Below are 11876 nucleotides of genomic sequence, written 5' to 3'. Positions count from 1 at the left end.
CTTATGTCTTCAATCCTGCTTAGAGCAGGCAGTAGCTGTTAAAAAGGATAACAACATACACGTGCGCTTTTCGTTTTTATTCGTAAATTTACAAAGCGTAGTATGGCAATATTATAATGGATAGATGTTGTTTGTTTTATTTTTGTGTGTTTGTTGCTTTAGATATATGTATATATGTGTATCTTCTATCGAGTGGGTTGTGAGGTGGATTACTAACCCCGTCAACCCTGGTGTCAGGGTTATTATTGAGCCGCCATAGGTCCTTGAAATGACTCATGTAACGACATACTTACAACAGCAAGTAACAACCGGGACCAACGGCTTAACGTGCCTTCCGAAGCACGGATCATCTTACTTTTGGACAATCAGGTGATCGGCCTGTAATGTCTTAACCAAACTAGTGATCACAAAGTGATTTTTCGAACCCGGGACCCCCAGATCGTGGACCACGGAGGCTAGGTACTAGAGTACACTTTAAGATGTAATGAAATATGATGGAATATCAAAAACAGTTACGAATACCTACGTCTTAGATTTAAGAAGATCTTTCAAGTAGCCACCAACTATCGCGTTGGTCTAACAGTCAGTTTGGTGGGTACTTAGTTCATGTCGCGATGCATCACCTTTGACTATATTCGAATATAATCGTGAGCTTAAGTTATGGTCATTTAAGTAGCAGTACATAACCGTCGATTCAGCTCATCTAGTTTAACAACAAAGATACTTAAATATTAAATACAAATACCTCATCTAACACTCGCTTTGCATATCCCATCTTAGACCACCCTCCCCGCCCCATCAATCTAAGTCCGCAGTTTTGACCCGAGACAGCATCGAAGCCACTTACGTGTGTACATGCGAGTCGTTTGTCATGTCGCAATAGGCGGTTGTCGACGACGCTGCACCACCCTGACTGAGCAGACATGTGGAGATGACTCACTTTACACTAGTGCGTAATTCGCGTTGGCAAAAGACAGGCAAGTAATAAATCTTGTACATGCAAACGTTATGTTAGCAAGCCTGAAGATGTAGTTTTAAATCATTAATTCCCTCATTCAGCGCTTATCGCTATCGACCCACTAGGGTTTATTAATTCTTTCAAATATTTTTCCTCTCAGACGACGCCCTGAGCCGAGGTTCGCGCCCAACTGGGCACCCTCAGGCCTGTTGTCTTAAACATTGTACCGGGTGAGAGCCTTTAGCGCTCCCCATTTGTCCGGCCAAGTAGTTAATGCCATCTGCGGCAAATCTACAATAAGTCACGTCAAAAAAATAAATAAAATAAATCATTAATTTAACAGGTTGGGAAATTGCTCTAGAGCAATAAGGCAGCCCAAATTGTACTGTATTCATGTCTTATGTCTGATTTCTGAAATTTAGTTCTGTGCAATAAATTATATTTGATTTATCACGAAACTACTGAACCGCGCGTTTATGAAACGATTGATGAATGTGGAGGAAGCAAGGAAAGTGTGTCAGAGTCGAAGATTCCATAGTCTCTGGTTACCCCGTTGGAGAATAGGCGTGAGTTTATATATATTTATTATTTTATGTATGTTAATCACGAAATTGATGAGACAAATATAATTGTGTTGCAGCAAAATTAATCTTCTTAAAATGTGTTTTTGACAAGTGAAATCGGTTGGTGTCTAGATTTTTGATAAAAAAAAACGCATTCAAATTATAAGGTAAAAAAATTAAATCTTATAAATTTATGTTTCGAAAACTGCTCTTTCTAACTAACAAAATTCACAACCAACAAAAAGGCGTCAGGCGACCGTCTACCTAGCATACCAGCATAATCTACGTAAGACACGAGCATCTATCCTGTCACGCCAAGATGTCACGTTACTATGCGGTGTAAGACACGTCCCGCATCCGTCTGCGTAGCACGACCAAATTTATAGCCGTCTACTCTGTGGTCGGTACGGCAGACACGTATCAACTTGATGTATACGAGACGCCAGGATTTATACCACGCTTATTGGAGGAATTAAAACTGGGTGCTGGCGTCTTAAATGCTGGAGGAACAGAGTAACGTGCAGGAATATTGAGCGTCTTGGATGTTGTAGATAGTAAGCAGAAGATACCACATAGATTGTAAAGGATAGGACCTAATATTACGCCTTGAGACACTTTGTTCAAAGGTGTAATTAAGTTTATGAATAAAACATAACCCTTATTTATGTTTTATTATTGATTAACAAATATTATAAATGATATTAAGCCCTTTTAAAATAAATAAATGTACATTACTAATATAAATAATTATAATATATATTAAACAATAAAATATCAATAAGCTTATCTTCATTACGCATATTTTGAAATATGTGTATTAATGTTACTTCAAATACAAACCGACGGTTGCGAAAAACAATATCAGACCAACCCAGGCATGAACTCTTACCAAATCTGTCGGAAACATTGTCTGGCCAATCAGCAACTCAATAATTAGCGAACTCATCATCACAGCAAACTAGGCGAGTTCAATTTCAATCAAATGCATGACCGGCGGTGATTGCCTGTCCTGTCACTTACACATCTCGTATGAGGATAGAGATGTGACGTGTGTTTATTTTTTCTTCGCTTTGAATTTTGATTGGATCGATTCCCTTGATGACTTGTTTATTTTTGTCGTTTTTTTTGCTCCTCAGATTGGAGTTAATTTTTTTTTTATAAGCGACATTTTAGAAAAAAGGAATAATAATCATTATATTCATTACGATGAACTTAGTTTGCTATGTTGGCAGATTTGGGATTAAAAATATTAACTTTTAAAGAACTACTATTATTAGATTCTAAATTAATAATTTACTGTTATTTTTTTACTATTAATCTACAATTATTTTATAAACTTTCAAATATTTACATGCATCCCATTTTTTTTTTCACTTCAAACTCTGTCGCGTCTTCGAATCAATCAAGATCGTAAACGACGTCATTCAATTCACCTATTACAGTAACATCGACAATAACATCAGAAACAGTTACATCACTGTAACTAACTGGGCAGATGTACTGATGTTTATGCATGCTAATGGGAAGCTGGGTGCTAGCAAGCCTTGAATATAGATTGCTGTTACAGCTCTAGGATAAGATGCAGTTTAGCAAAGAACGCTGTAGTCTGAGGTCTTAATAAATTCATGATTATGCATCGGGGTTGAGGATTAACTCGTTTCATAAAGCGTAATTCTGAAAACGTCAATGTAAGCAAAGATTTTGCTGATTTAAACGCGGTAAGAACCCGTTATTATGTGTTTTAATTATGACTTTGGTAAAGTTGTGTCATTTACCTTGCAACTGCGGTTTCAGCTTAAATTTTGGTTATTATAATTCTCCACCTGATGCACACATTATTGTCAAAACTGCAAGAATAATATTTAATATAATATTAGTTAAATGTGTTTAGTACGTATCAGCTATGAGATGATGCTAGTTGATTGGTGATGATGATGAGTACGTTTAGTATTTTTTAAATGAAATTACCGTATTACACAGAATACGATAAACAAACGCTAACCAACTACATTTTTAGACATTCAAAGACAATATTTTTAACGATTCTCCGCAATGCTACAAAAATAAAGTGCTAAATCACTTTAGTTGTCGTTATAAGCGTTAAACTGTACTTAAGTACATTTATATTTCGTTAAAATTGTTCATAAAAGAATGTGTTAATATACAGTATGTTAGTGACATCGTAACGAATACTGAGGAGGATGATTCAGACCATGATTCTGAGTTGATATCAAGTGGAATTTTCCGTCGCAAAATTCATGATTTTTTTTTAGTTTTTTTGAATTATTTTCAATTCTATACTTTTGCGACGAAAAATTCCACTTGATATTAACTCAGAATAATCAGCTGTTTCATCCCCCTCAGTATTCGTTACGATGTAACTTACACCCCGCACAAGTACATACTGTACCCATACAAGTAGGTATGGGTGTTAGTGACGTCGTAACGAAAACAATGAGGGATGATTCAGACCACGATTCTGAGTTGATATCAAGTGGAATTTTCCGTCGGAAAATTCATTAAAATTTTTGTTTTTCTTTTTATTATTTTCTGTCCCATACTTTTGCGACGGAAAATTCCACTTCATATCATCTCAGAATCATGGTCTCAATCATCCCTCAAAGTTTTCGTTACGACGTCACTAACACCCTGTATAGTTTAGTATTTATATATTAGTTTGTTTGTTTTCATTTACGGTAAATGCTGTGTACGCATGTAATTGGCAAGCATATATACCAAGTCTTTCTTTTTATAATGCTGTCTGTAAAAGTTTTATATGTATTGCTTTATGTGTAAATAAATACATATTATATTATAAAAGCCTATCGTTGTATAGGTATACGTATCCTTTTCCACAAACGTTGTCAATCTATCCTATCAATCTAAAAAGACACTGGGGAACAAAAACGCAAACCCTCAATGTAGATTGAGGGAAGAGGTACTAATGTGAAATCGATACGAAGGAGTGTGATCGTGAAGGCATGTTGACAGTTTGTGACGGATACTCTATTTTATTTTAATGTGATGATCGAGAGTGATGACCTTGTGATGAATGATGGTGTTTGTCTGTTAGTGGTGTTTTGATTGTGATCCAATTTGTAAATAACCTCAACTACTACTACTTTACGAGGAACTTTTTTTGTTAACAAAAATAATCAAGACGGTGGTGGTGACAATAACTTTTACAAACATGAGGATGAAATAGGCTCCTCCCGATATTACTGCTAAGCTTACTTAAATGCTTCAAGTTTGCCTGGAAGAGATTGTTACTTAGCAATAATGTTTATGACCAAGTCAACCATAAATATTTTTATACTATAATAGTTTTTTGGATTGTCTATGGTTAGTTAAGAAAAACTCAATGTTAGAAAAATGGTGTAAGTTTTTTCGTGCCATAAAATAAATATATCGTGATTCTATAAATCGCCTGTTTTTTATGTTGCCCTCATCAAGCTACCTGAAGGACTTTAAAATATATATGTAGGGCACATAAAAATGGTCCTTCGATCCGTAAAATTGTAAAAGTGAAAAGTGCGCCGGTGGATAAATAACTTCGCTGTGACTGTTCGTGTGTATCTATAATACACCTTTAAATACGACGTCGCGGCCAGATTACACCGTGCGTGAAGGCTTTGAGAAGCCATTTGTAGAAGAAAGCCACGACGAGGATTCGAACGTGAAAGAAATTGCTGTCAAGTGTTCGCGTAATATTCGACCGCGGCATTTCATACTCTTCATACAGCGTCCGCCATTTTGCGACGCATCGAGTGCATTTCTTCGTAAGAAAAGGAAAAAAAAGAAGACAGAAAACGTCGTGACGTACTTCCTGTCATTTTTTTAATTTCTATTTTTTTTCCTGCCGGAGTTAGCAGAATTTACTACAGTTGCAGTCATTACCGGTTTTTGGTACGTGTATCGGAACGTTTTCAAGGTGGGTCACAGACAACGGACAGGTGTTCGACCAATCCCGTTGTTTCCGAAGATTCCCGACGATTGCCGACAAGACACGAAGCGCTTACGCCGCGGCCATATTGTCGCGCTGTTTCATTTCCACTATTTCTACTTGTGAAGGACGCGTGCGCCGCCATTATCATTTTCGTGTAATTATAATTTTTATGGTAAAAGTTAAAGTATTAGTAATAAAAATAACTGCAAATTGTTGTAAAAAGGTTTCTGCATACGACGACACTGTACGTAAGACTTGTTGCATTAAGTATTTACCTGCAATTCATAACGTGGAAATTATTTTTTTTACGTACTTGCATTTGTCCTTTTGTATAGGTTTTTACATACAAGATGACGCTGCCGGACGATTCCGACAAGCTTAAAAGGCTTATAAGTGAGCGCGGGTACGTGAAGTCATGTCTTACACGTATAGAACGTTTCTGTGCGTCGGGTTTAGACACCGCATCACTAGAATTGCTCCAGGAAAAACGTACACGACTCGTCGAGATACTCAAGGAGTACGAGAAATACAACAAGGAAATTCTATTCCTTAATCCAGATGACAAGGAAAACCCGGAAGAGTATGAAAGTAAGTACTATAATTCTATTGCTTCGATCGATCTTGCAATAAAATCGCGTAAACATTGCGCTACAGATCCGCCCAAACCGAATAATTTCGATTTTAAAAAATTACCGCAAATAAATATTAAAACATTTGATGGAAAAAATGTAGTGGATTATACTCCTTTCATCAACATGTTTAAGGCGGTTATACATGCGGATTCCAATTTAAGTTTATGTCAGAAGTTATATTATTTGACCACATTTTTAGCAGGGGAAGCACTTGATTTAATTAAAAACCTGCCACTGACTGACCAAAACTATTTGTCAGCATTAGATCTTCTAGATAAAAGATATAATAACGTGCCAATGATAGTGAACCATCACATTAATACCTTGCTCGACTTACCTGCCTTTAATAAATGCACAGCACAGAATATAAGGTCTCTTATATCCAATGTTAACCTTCATATTGCAGCATTAAAGAACTTAAACTTGCCTGTTGACCAGTGGGACGCTCTGCTTGTTAATATCTTGTCCAGAAAAATTGATGCCTATTCTAACAGGGGTTTTCATTTGGAAAGGGATGAAAAGGAAGTGCCTTCTCTAAAGGAGTTTCTTGAATTTCTAGAAAAGCGAGCGCTTGCCATGGAGAATACCAGCGGTGAGAAAATGTACTCATCCGCAGCTGACTCAGCAGGCACTTCTAAAGGTGGTAAGCCTGGCAAGTCTGCCAGCTTTGTAGCAGCCTCGACTTCATGTAAGTACTGTCAGAAATCACATAAGTTATATGAGTGTGCCTTATTTAAACTCTCTTCTGACAAAGACAAGAGTGAATTGATAAAGAAGAACAACCTGTGTGTGCTTTGCCTTAATTCACATCGTGGGAAATGTACACTGCGCATAAAATGCTCTGCATGCCAGGGCAGGCATAACACGCTTCTGCACATGGTGCAAACTAAACTGACCGAGGCCAGCAATGCTGCTGCTACAATGCCTACTAACACCGATAATAGTGCTGTGGTGATGTCGAGCACCTCCCAAGCGAGAGGCGTGGTGCTGCCTACTGCAGTGGTACGTCTAATCGACAAAAATGGGAAATTTATTCATGCACGAGCTTTATTAGATACAGGCAGTCAAGTGTCTTTTGTCTCTGAAAAGTTAGCCAGTAAAATTGACTGTAATATATCCCCAACTAACCAGATTATTACTGGGGTCATTCAAGGCACTAACATCATGCATAAAAAAGCAGATATTTCTGTTTATTCGTCTATAAACGATTTTAAATTAAATGTGTCATGCCTTGTAACAAAAAACATTACTTGTGAATTGCCACAACAGAGTTTTGACATAAAGGGATTCAATATACCATCTCATGCCCGCCTTGCCGACAAAAGCTTCAATAAAACTGGGGAGATATTGTTGCTTCTAGGAGCCGACGTATTTTTCCAGGTTCTCCAACGCGAGTCGCTGCCGCTAACACCAACGGGGCCCTTCCTGGTTAACACGAGCTTCGGTTATGTTGTCGCAGGCAGCCTGCCTGTGTCTGCAGGCCAGGTATCCTCGTCAAACTTTTGTGTAACAGTTCAAGGTAACATTTATGATAACCTTAAATTACAAAATGATCTGCTAGATGATCATAACATTTGTGATAAGTTTAATAACTGCAAATTGCAAAATGATCAGTCAGATAATCTTAATATTTGTATTAATAATAATTGTAATTTACAAAATGATCATTTAGATGATCTCAATAACACCATCCCAAAATTCTGGGAATGTGAACAAGTGCCTAATAATTTTAAAGAAGGTACAACTGAACAGCAATTAGCTGAGGAATGTTTTCAGCACTCTGTACAACTTATTGATAAAAAGTTTTATGTGGCACTTCCATTAAAACTTGAATTAGAATATATTGAATTAGGTGACTCATTTTCGCGTGCACTGCAGAGATTTTACAATCTGGAAAAACGGTTTTCTAGGGATGAGAACTTGCATCAGCAGTACAATAAATTCATGAATGAATATATTCAACAGGGACATGCAAAACTTTATGACATTTCAAACTACGATTCTAAAGCTGGAAATGTGTATTATTTACCCCACCATCCTGTTATAAACCCTAATAGTAAAACTACACCTGTTCGAGCTGTCTTTGACGCAAGCATGCTTACTAACAAAAATATTTGCTTAAATGATATCATGTTGAACGGGCCCGTAGTACAAAATGATCTTTTTGACATTTTAACACTGTTTAGGACTTTCAAATTTGTTTTACTTTGTGACATTAAAGCTATGTACCGTGGAATAATGTTGGATAATAAGTATTGCTGCTTGCAAAATATTCTCTGGCGCGAATCACCTCATGATCCCTTGCAGTGTTTGCAACTGCAAACTGTAACTTACGGGTTAAAAAGCTCTGCCTTTCTGGCTACTCGTTGTCTAATCGAGTTAGCTGATAGATATAAGGATCAATATCCTTTAGCTTCATTTGTTCTCAAATATTTAAGCTATGTTGATGACATACAGTGTGGATCTAATGATCTCTCTGAGCTTCTTGAGATAAAAAGGCAACTTGTAGAGCTTTTAGGATTAGCTAGCTTTTCTTTGCACAAGTGGTGCTCTAATAATAGTAATCTTATTGATGATATACCTGTTGAACTTCACCAGTTAAATAATAAAAATTTTGATAAAACAAACTCTTATGTAAAAACTTTAGGTTTGACTTATAATGTTGACTCTGATACTCTCAATATGCAATGCCCTGTAGTTCAGAGCCAAAAAACCTACACAAAACGGCAAATGTTAAGTTTTGTCAGTAAATTTTTCGATCCATTGGGTCTAGTAGGGCCTATCTTAGTGCAGGCTAAATATTTGATGCAACAAGTCTGGTCGGAAAACTTAAAATGGGATGATGTATTACCTGATAATTTAAATAAAAAGTTTATTGACTTTACAAAAGGTTTAATGCGCATGTCTTGTATTTCTGTGCCTAGGAATATTAACTTACAATCTTGTGTAAAAATGGAACTTGTCGGTTATGCAGATGCCTCGAATATTGCTCATGGATGCTGTCTATATTTAAGAGTAATTGGCTTTGATGGTAATGTGATTGTTAATCTTTTATGTTCAAAGTCTCGTATTAACCCTAAAGACAAGAATTTAACCATTCCTAGACTTGAGCTCAACAGTGCTTTGCTATTAGCCATGTTGACAAGAAAAGTATATGATACTTTATCATTAAAATATAATAATATTAATACACATTTGTATTTAGATTCCAAAATAGTTTTGTCTTGGATTGAAATTGAACCTGTGAAACTCACTGTTTATGTTGCTAACAGGGTAGATAAGATTAAACAATTATCAAGTAATTTTCAGTGGCACTATGTAAGCACAACTGAAAACCCAGCTGATTGTCTATCACGTGGTGTTGAGCCAGACCAGCTGAAGGAACATCCATTGTGGTTTCATGGTCCACAGTACTTGCATAATGCTGACTATGTGCATTGCATATCACAAGTAAATACTTCAGAAAGCGAATTACCTGAAATAAAAAAGCCTTCAGCTTCTTGTAACGTTTGTCATAGAGATAATTCTTTTCATGATTTTCTCCATAAATATTCTAATTTGAATAAAATGACCCGTATTATGGCTTATACTAAGCGGTTCATATTTAATTGTAAAAAGACTAATGTCAATAAGAAACAAGGTCATTTATGCCCTGATGAGATGACTTTTGCTCTGCATGATTTAATAAAAATTGATCAAAGTAAACATTTTGAAAAAGAATTGAAGGATATTGAGTCTAAAGTTCATTTAAAATCTTCCTTAGGCAGTTTAAGTCCATTTATTGATGGGTATGGACTTCTTAGAGTGGGTGGTCGTTTACAAAACACAAATCTGTCATTTGAACAGAAACACCCCATTATTCTGGCTAAATCTTCAACTTTGACTAAATTAATAATTTACAATGAGCATATAAGGCTTAAGCATGCAGGTCAAAGGTTAACTCTCAGTAGTTTGTACGAGCGATATTGGCTGATCAATGCTAACAGAGAAATAAAGGCTGTGCTACACAAATGTGTAATATGTTTCAGACTTAAGGCCGAATCTTCCAGTCAACTCATGGGATCTCTACCGCTTGATCGTGTTAACGTTACTCGTCCATTCCAAATTGTAGGCACCGATTATGCCGGGCCTTTCAATGTAAAGCAAACTAGAATAAGAAATCCTGTCATAACAAAAGCCTATGTAGTGATTTTTATATGCTTTATTACAAAAGCTATTCACATTGAATTAGCGTCGGATATGACAACTAATACATTTTTGTCATGTTTTAAAAGATTTATAAGTCGTAGAAATAAGCCTACGAAAGTATATTGTGACAATGGAAGTTACTACAAAGGTGCAGATAATGTACTAAGGGAATTGTATAATCTACTGAATTCCACAGGACACCAAAACAAGGTATTAGAATATGGTACCTCTGAAAGGATTACATTCAATTTTATTCCTTCTTATAGCCCAGTATTTGGTGGTCTGTGGGAGGCAGGAGTTAAAAGCGTTAAATACCACATGAAACGTGTAATTGGAAATGCGGTACTCACTTTTGAGGAATTGTACACGGTGCTTGTACAAATTGAAAGTATCTTAAATTCTCGCCCATTGACGCCCTTGTCAAGGGACTGTAATGACATGACTTACCTTACACCTGCACACTTCCTCACTGGTGCTCCGTTCACCTCATATCCAGAATTAAATTTAATGGATGTAAATGTAGGAAAGCTTAGCTTTTGGCGTCAGTGTACGCAAATGCAACAGACGTTTTGGCGTCAGTGGCATAAACAATATTTAGTTATGTTACAGAGCCGTCCTAAATGGCAAAATCAACAGCCAAACTTGCAGAAAGGTACTATGGTACTACTGAGGTCTGATTCTATATCACCGTTAAGTTGGCCTGTTGGACGAATTGTAAATGTCATACCGGGGAGGGATAACTTAGTTAGAGCTTTAGATGTAAAAACAGCTAAGGGGTTCATTGTTAGAACTAGTGTAATGAAAGTTTCGCCATTACCTATAGATTATAATTAAATTTATTGTTTAAGCATTGTATTTAAAAAATGTTTCTGGTACTATACCTATCTTGTGGCTGTGCCCAATATGTTTATGACCAAGTCAACCATAAATATTTTTATACTATAATAGTTTTTTGGATTGTCTATGGTTAGTTAAGAAAAACTCAATGTTAGAAAAATGGTGTAAGTTTTTTCGTGCCATAAAATAAATATATCGTGATTCTATAAATCGCCTGTTTTTTATGTTGCCCTCATCAAGCTACCTGAAGGACTTTAAAATATATATGTAGGGCACAAATAAGGCCGTCCGTTGTACTCTTTTTATTACTTTTTTGTTGCAAATATATAAAATTATAGTAAATTTCATTTTAGTTTCCCCCTATTTTTAAATTAAGTTATTTCTATTCTTACTGGGTACTGCGTTGGATTTCAACAATTTCGTTCGATTTGTTTTTGAAAACTTGTTACAAGTTTTTGATGAAATCTCATCATGATTTTGACGAAACTGAGGTACTTTAGTTTCAAGCAAATTAGTATGTGCAACAAAGCCTTAAAGACCAAGTAGGTACGTTAATTTAAGTTTGGCGCTTCTAAGCCGTTAAACCAGTCAGGGGGCCTGCGGCAATTTGAAAACTTAGCAGTTGGTTTGAGTACTAACGTAACAAAAGTGCGTTGTTGTAGTTTCACTGTGAATGTATTATTTTGAGAGGATTATCTATCCAGATTATCTACTTATAGTAAGTATCATTCTATCGATTTCTTCTTACATAT

At 36.1% G+C, this 11876-nt stretch overlaps 1 protein-coding gene across 2 annotated transcripts; it reads left to right on the top strand.

Moving 5' to 3' along the window:
- The first annotated feature begins 5034 nt into the window (after positions 1–5034).
- LOC126368216 (uncharacterized) lies at positions 5035–11335 on the top strand. Of its 2 annotated transcripts, XM_050012120.1 has the most exons (5): positions 5035–5711; positions 5803–6055; positions 6659–6787; positions 7480–7618; positions 10128–11335. In XM_050012120.1, exon 5 carries the CDS (start codon positions 10156–10158, stop codon positions 11119–11121), a length of 966 nt encoding a protein of 321 aa, XP_049868077.1. In that variant the 5' UTR covers positions 5035–5711; positions 5803–6055; positions 6659–6787; positions 7480–7618; positions 10128–10155; the 3' UTR covers positions 11122–11335. The 2 variants fall into 2 exon arrangements, with proteins under 2 accessions (XP_049868077.1, XP_049868078.1); XM_050012121.1 differs by lacking the exon at positions 5035–5711 and having other exon boundaries at positions 5724–6055.
- The last annotated feature ends 541 nt before the right edge of the window (positions 11336–11876 follow it).

This window comes from Pectinophora gossypiella, chromosome 7 (assembly GCF_024362695.1).
Source record: "Pectinophora gossypiella chromosome 7, ilPecGoss1.1, whole genome shotgun sequence".
NCBI classification, from domain to species: domain Eukaryota; kingdom Metazoa; phylum Arthropoda; class Insecta; order Lepidoptera; family Gelechiidae; genus Pectinophora; species Pectinophora gossypiella.
This window is presented reverse-complemented; position numbering and strand designations above follow the sequence as displayed.